Source organism: Oncorhynchus gorbuscha, linkage group LG02 (genome assembly GCF_021184085.1).
Source record: "Oncorhynchus gorbuscha isolate QuinsamMale2020 ecotype Even-year linkage group LG02, OgorEven_v1.0, whole genome shotgun sequence".
In the NCBI taxonomy this organism is placed as follows: Eukaryota; Metazoa; Chordata; class Actinopteri; order Salmoniformes; family Salmonidae; genus Oncorhynchus; species Oncorhynchus gorbuscha.
The window spans coordinates 44,578,410-44,600,049 of NC_060174.1; the positions used below are offsets into that span (position 1 = coordinate 44,578,410).

Below are 21,640 nucleotides of genomic sequence, written 5' to 3' on the forward strand. Positions count from 1 at the left end.
AAATTTATTGTGCAATCGTGGTCACTTGAAAAGATCTTTGTATACATATGTATTTTTTAAACGGACAAACACAATCAATCAATCCGAACTGTCCAGCGGCCAGTTGATGACTGGAAAGAGACATCTGTAACGAAACACCAAAATGTTGAATGGCATTCAGAGATTGTCAACCCTTTGATACAGGGTAACCTACAGGGTAGGGAGGGATGTGTTTTCTGTTTGTTGAGATTGACAAGCCTTTGATACAGGGTAACCTACCAGGTAGGGAGGGATGTGTTTTCTGTTTGTTGAGATTGACAAGCCTTTGATACAGGGTAACCTACCAGGTAGGGAGGGTTGAGATTGACAAGCCTTTGATACAGGGTAACCTGTGTTTTCTGTTTGTTGAGATTGACAAGCCTTTGATACAGGGTAACCTACCAGGTAGGGAGGATGTGTTTTCTGTTTGTTGAGATTGTCAAGCCTTTGATACAGGGTAACCTACCAGGTAGGGAGGGATGTGTTTTCTGTTTGTTGAGATTGACAAGCCTTTGATACAGGGTAACCTACCAGGTAGGGAGGGATGTGTTTTCTGTTTGTTGAGATTGACAAGCCTTTGATACAGGGTAACCTACCAGGTAGGGAGGGATGTGTTTTCTGTTTGTTGAGATTGTCAAGCCTTTGATACAGGGTAACCTACCAGGTAGGGAGGGATGTGTTTTCTGTTTGTTGAGATTGTCAAGCCTTTGATACAGGGTAACCTACCAGGTAGGGAGGGATGTGTTTTCTGTTTGTTGAGATTGTCAAGCCTTTGATACAGGGTAACCTACCAGGTAGGGAGGGATGTGTTTTCTGTTTGTTGAGATTGACAAGCCTTTGATACAGGGTAACCTACCAGGTAGGGAGGGATGTGTTTTCTGTTTGTTGAGATTGACAAGCCTTTGATACAGGGTAACCTACCAGGTAGGGAGGGATGTGTTTTCTGTTTGTTGAGATTGTCAAGCCTTTGATACAGGGTAACCTACCAGGTAGGGAGGGATGTGTTTTCTGTTTGTTGAGATTGACAAGCCTTTGATACAGGGTAACCTACCAGGTAGGGAGGGATGTGTTTTCTGTTTGTTGAGATTGACAAGCCTTTGATACAGGGTAACCTACCAGGTAGGGAGGGATGTGTTTTCTGTTTGTTGAGATTGACAAGCCTTTGATACAGGGTAACCTACCAGGTAGGGAGGGATGTGTTTTCTGTTTGTTGAGATTGTCAAGCCTTTGATACAGGGTAACCTACCAGGTAGGGAGGGATGTGTTTTCTGTTTGTTGAGATTGTCAAGCCTTTGATACAGGGTAACCTACCAGGTAGGGAGGGATGTGTTTTCTGTTTGTTGAGATTGACAAGCCTTTGATACAGGGTAACCTACCAGGTAGGGAGGGATGTGTTTTCTGTTTGTTGAGATTGACAAGCCTTTGATACAGGGTAACCTACCAGGTAGGGAGGGATGTGTTTTCTGTTTGTTGAGATTGACAAGCCTTTGATACAGGGTAACCTACCAGGTAGGGAGGGATGTGTTTTCTGTTTGTTGAGATTGACAAGCCTTTGATACAGGGTAACCTACCAGGTAGGGAGGGATGTGTTTTCTGTTTGTTGAGATTGTCAAGCCTTTGATACAGGGTAACCTACCAGGTAGGGAGGGATGTGTTTTCTGTTTGTTGAGATTGTCAAGCCTTTGATACAGGGTAACCTACCAGGTAGGGAGGGATGTGTTTTCTGTTTGTTGAGATTGACAAGCCTTTGATACAGGGTAACCTACCAGGTAGGGAGGGATGTGTTTTCTGTTTGTTGAGATTGTCAAGCCTTTGATACAGGGTAACCTACCAGGTAGGGAGGGATGTGTTTTCTGTTTGTTGAGATTGTCAAGCCTTTGATACAGGGTAACCTACCAGGTAGGGAGGGATGTGTTTTCTGTTTGTTGAGATTGTCAAGCCTTTGATACAGGGTAACCTACCAGGTAGGGAGGGATGTGTTTTCTGTTTGTTGAGATTGACAAGCCTTTGATACAGGGTAACCTACCAGGTAGGGAGGGATGTGTTTTCTGTTTGTTGAGATTGACAAGCCTTTGATACAGGGTAACCTACCAGGTAGGGAGGGATGTGTTTTCTGTTTGTTGAGATTGTCAAGCCTTTGATACAGGGTAACCTACCAGGTAGGGAGGGATGTGTTTTCTGTTTGTTGAGATTGACAAGCCTTTGATACAGGGTAACCTACCAGGTAGGGAGGGATGTGTTTTCTGTTTGTTGAGATTGACAAGCCTTTGATACAGGGTAACCTACCAGGTAGGGAGGGATGTGTTTTCTGTTTGTTGAGATTGACAAGCCTTTGATACAGGGTAACCTACCAGGTAGGGAGGGATGTGTTTTCTGTTTGTTGAGATTGTCAAGCCTTTGATACAGGGTAACCTACCAGGTAGGGAGGGATGTGTTTTCTGTTTGTTGAGATTGTCAAGCCTTTGATACAGGGTAACCTACCAGGTAGGGAGGGATGTGTTTTCTGTTTGTTGAGATTGACAAGCCTTTGATACAGGGTAACCTACCAGGTAGGGAGGGATGTGTTTTCTGTTTGTTGAGATTGACAAGCCTTTGATACAGGGTAACCTACCAGGTAGGGAGGGATGTGTTTTCTGTTTGTTGAGATTGACAAGCCTTTGATACAGGGTAACCTACCAGGTAGGGAGGGATGTGTTTTCTGTTTGTTGAGATTGACAAGCCTTTGATACAGGGTAACCTACCAGGTAGGGAGGGATGTGTTTTCTGTTTGTTGAGATTGACATAGTCTATTTATTGTGGTGTTGAAAATGCCAACCAAGATTTTGAAGTGCACGAAGTCAGTATGCTTTGTATATTGGTTGAAACCTGTTGGTAGGAACATTTGTTGCATATATTTAATAGAATTATAAATATGGCATCAAAATGTTGAAAATCTGAATTCCTCCCAGCTGATCATTGTCTGCAGCCAGCTCTGATCGTAATGTAATGATACAGGCAGGGAGAGTGAGCTCGTCTGTGGTGGTCGGCGAAGACTCAACATTCTGGCCCGTAGCCCTGCGTGGCGTTGACTGTGCCACAAAAGCATGCTGAAGTGGCAAAGTCGATATCCATGTTTATAAGCACAGGGTCGCTACATGTAATGTTTTTTTGTGGTCGTAAACATTATTTTGAGTTAATTCTATGAGGGGGAAGGGTGTTCCTTTTATTTTACAGTATAAGGGGAGGGTCATGTGAATATATTATTTTCACATGACCCTTTGTTTTTAAGACACCTCGAGTTGGACCAGGCCCACCCCTCCAGTACATTTTGATCTGTCCCCTAGCACATCGAATAAACGCTTTTCAAGTGGTTTCTAATTTCAGTTATTTAGCTGTTACTTCGTGCCCTGGTCTCCTCTATGGGGCTGCAATGGGAAGTCAAAGCATTTCAAAAGTCAGATCATGACGCATGATATGATGCAGGTGAAATATGTGCTTGTAAAAAACACACAATGGCTGTAGATTTATAGGTTCAAAGTTATACCTAGCCAGGTTATGTAATGGCGACAGGCGCTCTTTAATTAGGCTAATCGTGACTCGCGAACACCTGTCCAACCGGCTAGACTCGCCCCGACTTTCTTGAGATTTGAATGTTGGTATAAACGCTAATCGTGAGTCAGGTTTGTTAATAAAGTGAAGTTATTTTCCTTCAGTTTGAGCATTTATCTTGCGTTCTTACTTTGTGATTAGTGCCGCTTCTTCGTGCATGACTGTGCATGACCGTGCATGACCGTGCATGAACGCACACTTCACGAAGCGCTCCCGCGGACTTGTACATCCTCGGTTGCTCCACAAGCATGCACACCTTTTTCCAGCGGGTTTGGCCATTTTGTATTTGTTGGTTATTTGCCTAATCATGAGATATCTCCTATTGTAAAATGCTTAAGTATACGGCATTTCAATAATGTGATTCGTCTGCTTTTAGACAGCTCTAGTGTATAGCCTCTCTGTTGTGTATTTTAACAGTTCATCGGTGATGTTCATTGTAGCTATGGTTTAGCCCTAGCTATTTCTACCTGGCTTTCCTAGTGTTCTTGATCGACATCGGGGAGCTCTGATGAGTAGGCCTATCAGAATTTCGGATGTATTTTGTTTCACAGTAGGCCTACCCGTAGCCTGTTTCTTTAGATCAAATCCAGTTTGGATTGAGTTCAATTTCTTTGATTAAGTTTCTGTTCATCGATTGTTTGTTTTGTAAGTTCTTTTTGCCTATGTTTGCAGACATTAGGCCTATAATTTATCCTAACCCCTGCTATCACTAGGCTATCCTTATTTTGTGAATAAAACACACTTTTTGCACCCTACTCAACCTCCTGCCTGCCTGCAGTTAAAGTACATGTCACTACATAAGAAAAACACCTATTCAAGACTTCTCTGGGCTTACTTCAACTGTCTCAAACTCTGCAGGTTTGTGGTTTCCAAGGTCACCAAGGTCACTTCACTGTCAATGATTTGTTTTAGCTCTTCCCCCTTCCCCTGCTTAGAGAGAACCCTGAGGCTGAGAGCGAGCCTCCTCTGTCCTGTCTGCCCTGCTGTCCTCTGTAACAATGTGTTACTGAATGATCAACCCTCTGAGAGGAACATAACAGGCCAGGCCTGCTACTGATGATCACACGCTGACCTTCTGAACGATGTGTTACTGAATGATCAACCCTCTGAGAGGAACATACAGGCCAGGCCTGCTACTGATGATCACACGCTGACCTTCTGAACGATGTGTTACTGAATGATCAACCCTCTGAGAGGAACATAACAGGCCAGGCCTGCTACTGATGATCACACGCTGACCTTCTGAACGATGTGTTACTGAATGATCAACCCTCTGAGAGGAACATACAGGCCAGGCCTGCTACTGATGATCACACGCTGACCTTCTGAACAATGTGTTACTGAATGATCAACCCTCTGAGAGGAACATAACAGGCCAGGCCTGCTACTGATGATCACACGCTGACCTTCTGAACAATGTGTTACTGAATGATCAACCCTCTGGGAGGAACATACAGGCCAGGCCTGCTACTAATGTTCACACACTGACCTTCTGAACGATGTGTTACTGAATGATCAACCCTCTGAGAGGAACATACAGGCCAGGCCTGCTACTAATGTTCACACACTGACCTCAACATGCTCTGAGACCAGGCCTGCTTGTTCACATGCTGACCTTCTGAACGATGTGTTTCTGAATGATCAACCCTCTGAGAGGAACATAACAGGCCAGGCCTGCTACTGATGATCACACGCTGACCTTCTGAACAAGACCAAGCACAATCAGTCACAGTCAATGTGTGGTACAGACCGGACGTTTTGGCAAAACAAAGATGACATTTGGAGAATCTAGCTAAATGAGTGCAGTGCAGTCTGGAAAAGAAAGTGGCCTACTAAGCCAAGAGACAGATACTAAGCCTAGAGACAGATACTAAGCCTAGAGACAGATACTAAGCCTAGAGACAGATACTAAGCCTAGAGACAGATACTATAAGACAGATACTAAGCCTAGAGACAGATACTAAGCCAAGAGACAGATACTAATGACAGATACTAAGCCTAGAGACAGATACTAAGACCAGATACTAAGCCTAACAGAGACAGATACTAAGCCTAGAGACAGATACAAGTCAGATACTAGCCTAGAGACAATGATACTAAGCCTAGAGACAGATACTAAGCCTAGAGACAGATACTAGCCTAGACTAAGCCTAGAGACAGATACTAAGCCTAGAGACAGATACTAAGCCTAGAGACAGATACTAAGCCTAGAGACAGATACTAAGCCTAGAGACAGATACTAAGCCTAGAGACAGATACTAAGCCAAGAGACAGATACTAAGCCTAGAGACAGATACTAAGCCTAGAGACAGATACTAAGCCTAGAGACAGATACTAAGCCTAGAGACAGATACTAAGCCTAGAGACAGATACTAAGCCTAGAGACAGATACTAAGCCTAGAGACAGATACTAAGCCTAGAGACAGATACTAAGCCTACTAAGCCTAGAGACAGATACTAAGCCTAGAGACAGATACTAAGCCTAGAGACAGATACTAAGCCTAGAGACAGATACTAAGCCTAGAGACAGATAAGCCTAGAGACAGATACTAAGCCTAGAGACAGATACTAAGCCTAGAGACAGATACTAAGCCTAGAGACAGATACTAAGCCTAGAGACAGATACTAAGCCTAGAGACAGATACTAAGCCTAGAGACAGATACTAAGCCTAGAGACAGATACTAAGCCTAGAGACAGATACTAAGCCTAGAGACAGATACTAAGCCTAGAGACAGATACTAAGCCTAGAGACAGATACTAAGCCTAGAGACAGATACTAAGCCTAGAGACAGATACTAAGCAGATACAGATACTAAGCCTAGAGACAGATACTAAGCCTAGAGACAGATACTAAGCCTAGAGACAGATACTAGCAGATACTAAGAGACAGATACTAAGCCTAGAGACAGATACTAAGCCTAGAGACAGATACTAAGCCTAGAGACAGATACTAAGCCTAGAGACAGATACTAAGCCTAGAGACAGATACTAAGCCTAGAGACAGATACTAAGCCTAGAGACAGATACTAAGCCTAGAGACAGATACTAAGCCTAGAGACAGATACTAAGCCTAGAGACAGATACTAAGCCTAGAGACAGATACTAAGCCTACAGATACAAGCCTAGAGACAGATACTAAGCCTAGAGACAGATACTAAGCCTAGAGACAGATACTAAGCCTAGAGACAGATACTAAGCCTAGAGACAGATACTAAGCCTAGAGACAGATACTAAGCCTAGAGACAGATACTAAGCCTAGAGACAGATACTAAGCCTAGCCTAGAGACAGATACTAAGCCTAGATACTAAGCCTAGAGACAGATACTAAGCCTAGAGACAGATACTAAGCCTAGAGACAGATACTAAGCCTAGAGACAGATACTAAGCCTAGAGACAGATACTAAGCCTAGAGACAGATACTAAGCCTAGAGACAGATACTAAGCCTAGAGACAGATACTAAGCCTAGAGACAGATACTAAGCCTAGAGACAGATACTAAGCCTAGAGACAGATACTAAGCAGATACTAAGAGACAGATACTAAGCCTAGAGACAGATACTAAGCCTAGAGACAGATACTAAGCCTAGAGACAGATACTAAGCCTAGAGACAGATACTAAGCCTAGAGACAGATACTAAGCCTAGAGACAGATACTAAGCCTAGAGACTAGAGACAGATACTAAGCCTAGAGACAGATACTAAGCCTAGAGACAGATACTAAGCCTAGAGACAGATACTAAGCCTAGAGACAGATACTAAGAGAGACAGATACTAAGCCTAGAGACAGATACTAAGCCTAGAGACAGATACTAAGCCTAGAGACAGATACTAAGCCTAGAGACAGATACTAAGCCTAGAGACAGATACTAAGCCAAGAGACAGATACTAAGCCTAGAGACAGATACTAAGCCTAGAGACAGATACTAAGCCTAGAGACAGATACTAAGCCTAGAGACAGATACTAAGCCTAGAGACAGATACTAAGCCTAGAGACAGATACTAAGCCCTAGAGACAGATACTAAGCCTAGAGACAGATACTAAGCCTAGAGACAGATACTAAGCCTAGAGACAGATACTAAGCCTAGAGACAGATACTAAGCCTAGAGACAGATACTAAGCCTAGAGACAGATACTAAGCCTAGAGACAGATACTAAGCCTAGAGACAGATACTAAGCCTAGAGACAGATACTAAGCCTAGAGACAGATACTAAGCCTAGAGACAGATACTAAGCCTAGAGACAGATACTAAGCCTAGAGACAGATACTAAGCCTAGAGACAGATACTAAGCCTAGAGACAGATACTAAGCCTAGAGACAGATACTAAGCCTAGAGACAGATAGAGAGACAGATACTAAGCCTAGAGACAGATACTAAGCCTAGAGACAGATACTAAGCCTAGAGACAGATACTAAGCCTAGAGACAGATACTAAGCCTAGAGACAGATACTAAGCCTAGAGACAGATACTAAGCCTAGAGACAGATACTAAGCCTAGAGACAGATACTAAGCCTAGAGACAGATACTAAGCCTAGAGACAGATACTAAGCCTAGAGACAGATACTAAGCCTAGAGACAGATACTAAGACAGATACTAAGCCTAGAGACAGATACTAAGCCTAGAGACAGATACTAAGCCTAGCCTAGAGACAGATACTAAGCCTAGAGACAGATACTAAGCCTAGAGACAGATACTAAGCCTAGAGAGATACTAAGCCAAGAGACAGATACTAAGCCTAGAGACAGATACTAAGCCTAAGAGACAGATACTAAGCCTAGAGACAGATACTAAGCCTAGAGACAGATACTAAGTGGCAGCCTAGAGCCTAGAGACAGATACTAAGCCTAGAGACAGATACTAAGCCTAGAGACAGATACTAAGCCTAGAGACAGATACTAAGAGACAGATACTAGAGAGACAGATACTAAGCCTAGAGACAGATACTAAGCCTAGAGACAGATACTAAGCCTAGAGACAGATACTAAGCCTAGCCTAAGAGACAGATACTAAGCCTAGAGACAGATACTAAGCCTAGAGACAGATACTAAGCCTAGAGACAGATACTAAGCCTAGAGACAGATACTAAGCCTAGAGACAGATACTAAGCCTAGAGACAGATACTAAGCCTAGAGACAGATACTAAGCCTAGAGACAGATACTAAGCCTAGAGACAGATACTAAGCCTAGAGACAGATACTAAGCCTAGAGACAGATACTAAGCCTAGAGACAGATACTAAGCCTAGAGACAGATACTAGCCTAGAGACAGATACTAAGCCTAGAGACAGATACTAAGCCTAGAGACAGATACTAAGCCTAGAGACAGATACTAAGCCTAGAGACAGATACTAAGCCTAGAGACAGATACTAAGCCTAGAGACAGATACTAAGCCAAGAGACAGATACTAAGCCTAGAGACAGATACTAAGCCTAGAGACAGATACTAAGCCTAGAGACAGATACTAAGCCTAGAGACAGATACTAAGCCTAGAGACAGATACTAAGCCTAGAGACAGATACTAAGCCTAGAGACAGATACTAAGCCTAGAGACAGATACTAAGCCTAGAGACAGATACTAAGCCTAGAGACAGATACTAAGAGACAGATACTAAGCCTAGAGACAGATACTAAGCCTAGAGACAGATACTAAGCCAAGAGACAGATACTAAGCCTAGAGACAGATACTAAGCCTAGAGACAGATACTAAGCCAGAGACAGATACTAAGCCTAGAGACAGATACTAAGCCTAGAGACAGATACTAAGCCTAGAGACAGATACTAAGCCTAGAGACAGATACTAAGCCTACTAAGCCAAGAGACAGATACTAAGCCTAGAGACAGATACTAAGCCTAGAGACAGATACTAAGCCTAGAGACAGATACTAAGCCTAGAGACAGATACTAAGCCAGACAGATACTAAGCCTAGAGACAGATACTAAGCCTACTAAGCCTAGAGACAGATACCAAGAGACAGATACTAAGCCTAGAGACAGATACTAAGCCTAGAGACAGATACTAAGCCTAGAGACAGATACTAAGCCTAGAGACAGATACTAAGCCTAGAGACAGATACTAAGCCTAGAGACAGATACTAAGCCTAGAGACAGATACTAAGCCTAGAGACAGATACTAAGCCTAAGCCTAGCCTAGACAGATACTAAGCCTAGAGACAGATACTAAGCCTAGAGACAGATACTAAGCCTAGAGACAGATACTAAGCCTAGAGACAGATAAGCCTAGAGACAGATAAGCCTAGAGACAGATACTAAGCCTAGAGACAGATACTAAGCCTAGAGACAGATACTAAGCCTAGAGACAGATACTAAGCCTAGAGACAGATACTAAGCCTAGAGACAGATACTAAGCCAAGAGACAGATACTAAGCCTAGAGACAGATACTAAGCCTAGAGACAGATACTAAGCCTAGAGACAGATACTAAGCCTAGAGACAGATACTAAGCCTAGAGACAGATACTAAGCCTAGAGACAGATACTAAGCCTAGAGACAGATACTAAGCCTAGAGACAGATACTAAGCCTAGAGACAGATACTAAGCCTAGACAGATACTAAGCCTAGAGACAGATACTAAGATAGAGACAGATACTAAGCCTAGAGACAGATACTAAGCCTAGAGACAGATACTAAGCCTAGAGACAGATACTAAGCCTAGAGACAGATACTAAGCCTAGAGACAGATACTAAGCCTAGAGACAGATACTAAGCCTAGAGACAGATACTAAGCCTAGAGACAGATACTAAGCCTAGAGACAGATACTAAGCCTAGAGACAGATACTAAGCCTAGAGACAGATACTAAGCCTAGAGACAGATACTAAGCCCTAGAGACAGATACTAAGCCTAGAGACAGATACTAAGCCTAGAGACAGATACTAAGCCTAGAGACAGATACTAAGCCAAGACCTAAGCCTAGAGACAGATACTAAGCCTAGAGACAGATACTAAGCCTAGAGACAGATACTAAGCCTAGAGACAGATACTAAGCCTAGAGACAGATACTAAGCCTAGAGACAGATACTAAGCCTAGAGACAGATACTAAGCCTAGAGACAGATACTAAGCCTAGAGACAGATACTAAGCCTAGAGACAGATACTAAGCCTAGAGACAGATACTAAGCCTAGAGACAGATACTAAGCCTAGAGACAGATACTAAGCCTAGAGACAGATACTAAGCCTAGAGACAGATACTAAGCCTAGAGACAGATACTAAGCCTAGAGACAGATACTAAGCCTAGAGACAGATACTAAGCCTAGAGACAGATACTAAGCCTAGAGACAGATACTAAGCCTAGAGACAGATACTAAGCCTAGAGACAGATACTAAGCCTAGAGACAGATACTAAGCCTAGAGACAGATACTAAGCCTAGAGACAGATACTAAGCCTAGAGACAGATACTAAGCCTAGAGACAGATACTAAGCCTAGAGACAGATACTAAGCCTAGAGACAGATACTAAGCCTAGAGACAGATACTAAGCCTAGAGACAGATACTAAGCCTAGAGACAGATACTAAGCCTAGAGACAGATACTAAGCCTAGAGACAGATACTAAGCCTAGAGACAGATACTAAGCCTAGAGACAGATACTAAGCCTAGAGACAGATACTAAGCCTAGAGACAGATACTAAGCCTAGAGACAGATACTAAGCCTAAGAGACAGATACTAAGCCTAGAGACAGATACTAAGCCTAGAGACAGATACTAAGCCTAGAGACAGATACCTAGAGACAGATACTAAGCCTAGAGACAGATACTAAGCCAAGAGACAGATACTAAGCCTAGAGACAGATACTAAGCCTAGAGACAGATACTAAGCCTAGAGACAGATACTAAGCCTAGAGACAGATACTAAGCCTAGAGACAGATACTAAGCCTAGAGACAGATACTAAGCCTAGAGACAGATACTAAGCCTAGAGACAGATACTAAGCCTAGAGACAGATACTAAGCCTAGAGACAGATACTAAGCCTAGAGACAGATACTAAGCCTAGAGACAGATACTAAGCCTAGAGACAGATACTAAGCCTAGAGACAGATACTAAGCCTAGAGACAGATACTAAGCCTAGAGACAGATACTAAGCCAGATAGAGACAGATACTAAGCCTAGAGACAGATACTAAGCCTAGAGACAGATAGAGACAGATACTAAGCCTAGAGACAGATACTAAGCCTAGAGACAGATACTAAGCCTAGAGACAGATACTAAGCCTAGAGACAGATACTAAGCCTAGAGACAGATACTAAGCCTAGAGACAGATACTAAGCCTAGAGACAGATACTAAGCCTAGAGACAGATACTAAGCCTAGAGACAGATACTAAGCCAAGAGACAGATACTAAGCCTAGAGACAGATACTAAGCCTAGAGACAGATACTAAGCCTAGAGACAGATACTAAGCCTAGAGACAGATACTAAGCCTAGAGACAGATACTAAGCCTAGAGACAGATACTAAGCCTAGAGACAGATACTAAGCCAAGAGACAGATACTAAGCCTAGAGACAGATACTAAGCCTAGAGACAGATACTAAGCCTAGAGACAGATACTAAGCCTAGAGACAGATACTAAGCCTAGAGACAGATACTAAGCCTAGAGACAGATACTAGAGACAGATACTAAGCCTAGAGACAGATACTAAGCCTAGAGACAGATACTAAGCCTAGAGACAGATACTAAGCCTAGAGACAGATACTAAGCCTAGAGACAGATACTAAGCCTAGAGACAGATACTAAGCCTAAGCCTAGAGACAGATACTAAGCCTAGAGACAGATACTAAGCCTAGAGACAGATACTAAGCCTAGAGACAGATACTAAGCCATACTAAGCCTAGAGACAGATACTAAGCCTAGAGACAGATACTAAGCCTAGAGACAGATACTAAGCCTAGAGACAGATACTAAGCCTAGAGACAGATACTAAGCCTAGAGACAGATACTAAGCCTAGAGACAGATACTAAGCCTAGAGACAGATACTAAGCCTAGAGACAGATACTAAGACAGATACTAAGCCTAGAGACAGATACTAAGCCTAGAGACAGATACTAAGCCTAGAGACAGATACTAAGCCTAGAGACAGATACTAAGCCTAGAGACAGATACTAAGCCTAGAGACAGATACTAAGCCTAGAGACAGATACTAAGCCTAGAGACAGATACTAAGCCTAGAGACAGATACTAAGCCTAGAGACAGATACTAAGCCTAGAGACAGATACTAAGCCTAGAGACAGATACTAAGCCTAGAGACAGATACTAAGCCTAGAGACAGATACTAAGCCTAGAGACAGATACTAAGCCTAGAGACAGATACTAAGCCTAGAGACAGATACTAAGCCTAGAGACAGATACTAAGCCTAGAGACAGATACTAAGCCTAGAGACAGATACTAAGCCTAGAGACAGATACTAAGCCTAGACAGATACAGATACTAAGCCTAGAGACAGATACTAAGCCTAGAGACAGATACTAAGCCTAGAGACAGATACTAAGCCTAGAGACAGATACTAAGCCTAGAGACAGATACTAAGCCTAGAGACAGATACTAAGCCTAGAGACAGATACTAAGCCTAGAGACAGATACTAAGCCTAGAGACAGATACTAAGCCTAGAGACAGATACTAAGCCTAGAGACAGATACTAAGCCTAGAGACAGATACTAAGCCTAGAGACAGATACTAAGCCTAGAGACAGATACTAAGCCTAGAGACAGATACTAAGCCTAGAGACAGATACTAAGCCTAGAGACAGATACTAAGCCTAGAGACAGATACTAAGCCTAGAGACAGATACTAAGCCTAGAGACAGATACTAAGCCTAGAGACAGATACTAAGCCTAGAGACAGATACTAAGCCTAGAGACAGATACTAAGCCTAGAGACAGATACTAAGCCTAGAGACAGATACTAAGCCTAGAGACAGATACTAAGCCTAGAGACAGATACTAAGCCTAGAGACAGATACTAAGCCTAGAGACAGATACTAAGCCTAGAGACAGATACTAAGCCTAGAGACAGATACTAAGCCTAGAGACAGATACTAAGCCTAGAGACAGATACTAAGCCTAGAGACAGATACTAAGCCTAGAGACAGATACTAAGCCTAGAGACAGATACTAAGCCTAGAGACAGATACTAAGCCTAGAGACAGATACTAAGCCTAGAGACAGATACTAAGCCTAGAGACAGATACTAAGCCTAGAGACAGATACTAAGCCTAGAGACAGATACTAAGCCTAGAGACAGATACTAAGCCTAGAGACAGATACTAAGCCTAGAGACAGATACTAAGCCTAGAGACAGATACTAAGCCTAGAGACAGATACTAAGCCTAGAGACAGATACTAAGCCTAGAGACAGATACTAAGCCTAGAGACAGATACTAAGCCTAGAGACAGATACTAAGCCTAGAGACAGATACTAAGCCTAGAGACAGATACTAAGCCTAGAGATACTAAGCCTAGCAGATACTCTGAATGATTGCCTGAGACAGATACTAAGCCTAGAACAATAGTTACTAAGCCTAGAGACAGATACTAAGCCTAGAGACAGATCAAAAACAGATAAAGCTAGAGACTATGTTTCAGCATTGATAGGTTATCTTTGCCTTTTCTGTGTATTGGTCAAGTTTGAGCTGTGCATCGATTCAATGTGCATGGCTCATAACAACAACAAAAAACTGATGAGCGGAATAATCATTGTCGGATCAAACTAACTGTGTTTACAGATAAAAGGCTGCTTCACAGTGTAAACCAGTTTCTTTTCATGAGCAGGAAAATCACCACACTGCCTACAAACAGAAACCGCAAGGGGATTTGCACACAAGCAGACAAAGGAAACAAAAACAGTTCACAACGTATATTAGCCTCCTAAAACGAAGTAAGACATAGTGTATTTAACATGAATCACATTGCTCTGACATGTTAACCAAGAAAAATACTGCATGCATTTTTCATATTCTGTTGTCATCTATGCATAGTCACTTTAATTAACTCTACCTACATGTACATACTACCTCAACTAACCGGTGCCTCCGCATATTGCCTCTGTACCGGCACCCATCTGTATATATTGTTATTTTTCACTGTCTTATAACTAAATTAAATAAGTGTATTACACTTAACCGTACACTAGCTTGGCACACAAAATAGTGTAGCTACATTCAGTCTGGTTTAACCAGGCTGAATTTACACAACTTTCAAAAATCAATTTTATCAGATGATTGGTTTTAGGGCCCTTTGAACTCCACACAAGACTGATAAGCTTCATAACAAAATAATATGTTTCTATTTTAGATATTTGATTTAAATCATGTTTTTCTGATGGTGTTGAGTCAGGTTTCCTTGATATTACAAAAGGTGTCCCACAGGGATCGATTTCAGGTTGTGTACTTTTTACTGTCTATACAAACAATGTTGGTCTATCCGCTCATTTGTTTAACATACACATATGCAGTGCAGATGACACTGTTTGTGTATGCTATTGCCCCCACGGTTGACCAGGCTTTGTAGAAGCTTCAATCTGCCTTCGTTGATTTGCAGAAAGCCTTTGTTGAACTGACACTGGTACTTAATGCAGGTAAAACCAAGTATATGTTATTCTCCATATCACATAAAAATGTCTCTGATGATTTATGCATATATACATTGGATGGTGTCCTCATTGATCCTGTCAGCGCTTATAAATATCTGGGCATCTGGATTGACAAAAAGCTTTTTGAAAAAGCATGATGAGTTAGTTAAGATATTAAGAATTCAAATGTGCTTATTTTATATGCCTTTCATTAAATTAAATAAAAACATATAATAATTCCGTTGACATTCATACAGGTGTTAGACTATGGGGATATTGCCTATATGAACACAGCTGCCAATGTATTGAAGCTATTGGACACAGTTTATCTACATAAACTTCCACCCTACCTTACTTCACTGTTAGAGATACCAGACCCGGTCTCAGGGAGGGCTAACTCTGGAGATCCCTTCCATCTCCACTGAGTTGGGTAGATCTGCTTTCAGTTTTTCTGCACCTTATGATCTCCAATGCACTGATGGAATGATCTCCAATGCACTTTAAAATCTGAGGAATTAGGGACTCCTGTGTGGCGCAGTGGTCTAAGGCACTGCATCTCCGTGCTAGCTGTGCCACTAAAGAGCCTGACTTGAGTCCAGGCTCTGTCGCAGCCGGCCGCGACCGGGAGACCCATGGGGCGACGCACAATTGGCCCAGCATCGTCTGGGTTAGGGCCAGCAGGGACGTTCTTGTCCCATTGTGACCTAGTGACTCCTGTGGCGGGCCGGGTGCAATGCATGCTGACACGGTCGCCAGGCGTACAGTGTTTCCTCCGACACATTGGTGCGGCTGGCTTCCGGGTTAAGCGGGCAGTGTGACTTGGCTGGGTTGTGTTTTGGAGGACGCACGGCTATCAAGCTTTGCCTCTCCCGAGTCTGTACGGGAGTTGCAGTGACGGGACAAGACTGTAACTACCAATTGGATACCACGAAATTGGGGACAAAAGGGGTAAAGAATATATATATGAGGAATTGGTGCCTCTAGGGCATTTCAGACAGCTGTTAGGGAATCTTTAGACTGAAGAATGTGTTTGTTATTGTGTTTTGCTGTTCATGTATTCTTGTGTATAATAACATGTATTTTATTATGTATATGGATGTGTAGTTTAATGTGTATATTGTATTTTAATATGGTCTCAGCATTGTCTCCCTGTCAAAATAAAGGTAAAAATATATATATTTTTATAAAGAATATTACTAAATCAACAGTGCATGCAGTTATAATCGAAACAGATATTGGATTTATACACTAGACTGACTAGAGCATATAAAAGATCATTACTGACTCAATTATACACAACATGCAGCAGTACAGCGGAGAGATAACAGCAGGAAAACAACACATTTATTAAATATGACTTATTAAATATGACTTATTAAATATGACTTATTAAATTGACTTATAAGACCTTTCAAACGATTACCCATTTTCAACATTCTGATGCTTTCATCTGTCTTAATATATCTGTTAAAAATCGATCAGCCTGTGAGAAACATTCAGTATTCAGTCGATCTTTAACACAATATGTCAACCTTGACATAGTGGATGATCACATGGGTCTGGGTAATACAGGTAATACAGAGGAATATGGAATATTCTGACATTATTTCCAAAAGACTACAACATGCTTGTGAAATTAATTATTCAGACTAGACTTCTGTGGGAATTTAGAATCCAGTTAGTGAAATATTTGCTTTAGAAGCATTTCACACATCAACTGAGGTAACCTCAATCAAATATCCCTTACCCTATTATGGCCTTACCCCTTATTTATTTTTCTTTCCAAAACACTTGAATGTGCTGCCTCTGACCAACTCTCTCGCTCGCTATCTCTCTCAGTACGACCCTCTTGACCCTAACCAATCAGGCTTCAAGGCGGGTCACTCAACTGAGACTGCTCTCCTCTGTGTCACGGTGGTTCAGACTCCACACTGCCGAAGCTGACTCACGCAATTCAATTCAAAGGGCTTTTTTGGCATGGGAAACATTTGTTCACATTGCCAAAGCAAGTGAAATAGATAATAAACTAAAGTTAAATAAACAATATGAATGTAAACATTACACTCACAAAAGTCCCACTCTCCGTTCTCATCCTCCTAGATCTATCTGCTGCCTTCGACACTGTGAACTATCAGATGACACTCAACCACCTTTCTCCTTCCCCCCTTCTGACACCCAGGTGGTGACATGCATCTGCATGCCTGGCAGATATCTCAGCCTGGATGTCGGCCCACCACCTCAAGCTCAACCTCAACAAGAGGGAGCTGCTCTTCCTCCCAGGGAGTGCCAAGACCTCTCCATCACAGTTGACAACTCCACAGTGTCCCTCCCAATGTGCAAAGAAATCCCTCCCAATGTGCTGATAGCTACTTTATGAAGGAAAAATGCACATACTATGACTGAGATATGTGGTTGTACTACCTAGCTATCTTAAGATGAATGCACTAACTGTGAGTTGCTCTGGATAAGAGCATCTGCTAAATGACAGAAATGTAAATGTAATGGCTTATATAATTAAGGATACTATAATTAATTAATACTATCATTATTAAGGAAAAATTCTGAACTTCTGAATAACATTATACCATTTCTGGGTCATTAAGTTGTGCAGATAGCCTACTATACATCTGTATTCACCAGGTTTTACTTTATTGGCGTAATGACATGTAGGCTAATACAACTGTATTCTAATTTCTAGTACAATTTCAAACAGTACTTTGCCAGTTTCCTTTCATATGATTCAACAATTCGTTAATATATGTTAAAGATTGTCCGAGCCATGTACAGAAACTGATAAATCGTACTATGTCCCGACCAAGACCGTGTAAAAGAAATGGCTACGTTGCATTGAGTTGGTGTCACATTATGTCGCCTAATTAAACAGATATCGTAGAATCTGAGGTCAACAAATATGGTGCTAACTATCAAATAACCCAAGTCAAAATGCGTGATAGTTTAATATGGCACATTTGCATCGTAATACGATTGACCGGTGTTTGATTTTGCCACAACGTTGCGTTATGTCACTGATGGTTGCACGTGATCACAAAAGGTACATTAAGACACATTACGGTGGATATCCCTCGAAGCTTCAAGTGTTACAGAGAGTGAACAAAATTACACAGGGTTACTGTATATATTTATGTTTTAGTTCTTACCTCGTTATTACTTGATTGTAGACTATAGTTGTTAGACCACTTCTGGTTGTTGACACGAAAAGAGAAGAATACGTACTGTAGTTCTTTAGAAGGACTACATTTCTGCGTGGACTTTGCTACCTGGTAGTTGAAGTCTTTTTGCTCAAGCAAAGGCAGCTGATCCGATAAAGATAGGCTATAAAAAGGAATTGTGTGAAGTAAAACAATCTGTTATCAAAATGAAAGGCGTTTCTATCAAAATCCTAGGCCTATATACAGATGAACCTATTGCAATGCACTTGTATTGCTCTTCAAATAATATACGATCATATGTGCATGTATAACAGAGATAGTTTACAGTCATATATGATACTGTTAGTAGCCTAGTTAACCGTGGCCCTGAACTAGAATAAGCTTACTTGTCTAGCATTGGGCTATATGCTGTAGGTGACCTGATGGAGAACAGGGGATCAGTTCTTATTGTACTTTGATTGTTTCCGGATTCCAGATGATGGCTTCAATGGTACGAGATCCTCAGTATATTATTAGTATATTAACTCCTAATTATATGGGTATGCGTGACTCAGATTAGACTTGATCAGCTGCAGAAGTCGCTGCGGGGAGAGGACGAGGAGGATGCCGAACAAGGTGCGGTGCAAGCGAAGTTGGAAGGACACTGACTTTAGAGTCCAGGTTGGTAAATAGGCTATAGGCCTACAATCACATGATGCTCTTGATGCTATTTAACTGGCACCACCATATGGTCTCACAAGTAGCATACATAAATAGTAGACTAAAAACATGATTCTGTCCTTTTTCCACAATTTGACTACTATTGCCCAGTTACATCACACATATTATGTCATGCAATCATCCATTCATTTATCCACCATGTGTTTTGTTTTAGACTCATGCATTCAAAATATCCATAATAGCCTGCTGAACGTATTATTTTAGTGATGGTTCTATATGAATCCTATGTTTACATCACTGCACATTATTTTTTATATTCTTATAAACAGGGTGAAAATAAATAACGCCCCTTTTCTCGTCAAGAATCAAAAATGTACCGGGTGTGACTGGGGGAAATAGTGCAGAGGGTGACTTTTAATGTAGCTAGTAAATGACAGATTACTCACATCTGTGTGAGACTATGTCATCTGATTCCTGTCTAGTTCGCTCTGTGAAAATACAATGTCGTCATGCTGTGTGATGACTGCTTGATACAGGCACGACGAATGGCCCACAGAATCATTCAACACTATGCAAATGCGCATTTCGAAAACTAGACCCAGCGATACTTTATACTGGGTTATTGCATAATAGTTCATGCTGTTACATTTGCGCTTGTTCCTGTAGAGCTTCTGTTAATAAAAGTGTTTAAAATGAGGTTACTACTCACCGGATATTATTTGTGTAAGTTAGGATGTTGTTTTTAATATTAGGAGGATGCCAATCTGGAGGAGTTAATTACATTTTTATTACAGCTTAATTAATGATTGCAGTTAGCCTGTAGACCAGTGTTTCCCAAACTCGGTCCTGGGGACCCCAAGGGGTGCACGTTTCGTTTTTTTGCCCTAAAACTACACAGCTGATTCATTACTCAACTCATCATTAAGCTTTCATTATTGGAATCCACTGTGTAGTGCTAAAAAAATTATAAAACAAAAAGCCTATAGGCTCATGTTTTAACAAAAGCTAGGCTACAACATCCACATGCATATAACCTATAACCCACTATTATTTTATATACATTTGAATATGTAGGCCTTTTCTCCAAATATCAAATCACATTAAACGTTATGAATTAATAGTTACAAAGTTGCACTACAATGTAACTTGGATCGACTAGTTAGTAACTAGGATCGATTCGATAGTCAATTGACTATACTGTACACCAAACTCGCTCCGCTCGCATTGCAACTTTTGCAGGGACTCTACAGACATGTCGTACACTAGCTGAAGTCAACCTGCAATTTGGCTCAACATTTGAGCCAAAAAACTATTCACAATCGGCAGGGTTTTGTTGCAGAAATAATACACTATATTTTTCCCGTGGACTGAGCACGAATTTGTAACCTTGGATGGGATTTTAGATTTTTCTTCTCACTAATGAACTGAGCTAGTAATGCAGGAGACAGCGACTCTGTCAGGGGCTCAAGATGGCAGATTTTTACTGAGTTCTGAACAGATATCTCGCTTTATTTTTTGCCATGAATAACAGAAGTCCTTGCACCGATGGCCCCTGTATACGAAGGTAAGATATGTTTATATCTGAAGTATTTTTGAGGTCAACCAGTCTTGTATAAAATAATATTGTGAATAAGAAAGAGGCAAGAGAGATAACTGTCTTGCACCCTATCGCTTCTTTGTATTACAAAATGATAGAATGATGCATTTTCTGTTTAGTGTTTAGTTTAGCTCCATAGTAGTTTGATAATATGTATCACTTTGTCATAATAGTTATTGCTCTGGTTGCAAATATGTAGTGTGACATCGATGGTCGAATCCTTATGTAGGCTACAGTCTGCATCCCTAGCCGTCATAATTATTCTCTTGTGATGTTCCCGTGCGATATCCCACGATTTTAATCAAGTCGGCTACAAATACATTTCAAAATCTTCATTTGAAAGCTATTGCATTTGATTGCAAATAGTCTTGGTGTTGAAATTACACCATTGCTCTATAGCCTACAGAGGAGAGAGAAAGGGCGAGAAGAAAGAACATCGCAGTTCGCACATAGTCACGCAACCGGAGAGCAAATTTAGCCTAATTTATCTCAATTTAAAACCTACACTTTCAATTTCTGGTTAAATGTTTAGTGCTCCATAACGTTTATTCATTTGTGCAAAGATAGATTTTCAACCAAAAGCAAAAACATGCTTATGTAGCCTACTGCTGTTGCTGCATTACGTCTGTGACTAATCCCATTGAGAGAATTGTACTCGGCATGTTTAGGAAAAATGCTATGCCCTAAAGACAGGAGTAGAGTGCAATTCTATTTTGTTCTGTTACAATGTCTCACATGGTAAAGAGCCGTAATTATTGGAATAAGGCAGACCAGATAGAGACAGGTCTCATGGCTATGGTACAATTGTAATTTTCTATAAAGTAGCTACATGTTGTGATGACTACCAGGGCAAATGCTATTTGATCATCTACTAATATCCATAATCTTTTCGTATTATAAACTACTGCACAATACGCCTCCATGCTCTTTAGAATTACACTGCAGATTTTTTTGGGATATACATTCTTGTCATTAACCCCCAAAAAGGAGCCATTACTTTCTTTTTTGGTTAGGGTGTA

At 41.3% G+C, this 21,640-nt stretch overlaps 1 protein-coding gene and 1 pseudogene across 10 annotated transcripts in view; one reads left to right on the forward strand and one right to left on the reverse strand.

Annotated features, from left to right (window-relative positions):
- LOC123990257 overlaps nt 1-18,472 on the reverse strand; it is a 111,863-nt pseudogene extending 93,391 nt beyond the window's left edge.
- Nucleotides 18,473-20,260: 1,788 nt separating this feature from the next.
- The window catches only part of LOC124002775 (homeodomain-interacting protein kinase 2-like), a 98,665-nt gene continuing 97,285 nt past the window's right edge, over nt 20,261-21,640 (forward strand). For all 10 annotated transcript variants that reach the window (XM_046310505.1, XM_046310530.1, XM_046310538.1 and 7 more), the window contains exon 1: nt 20,261-20,588. In XM_046310505.1, coding sequence (XP_046166461.1) covers nt 20,570-20,588 — 19 coding nt within the window. In that variant the 5' untranslated portion in view covers nt 20,261-20,569. The remainder of the gene's footprint in view (nt 20,589-21,640) is intronic.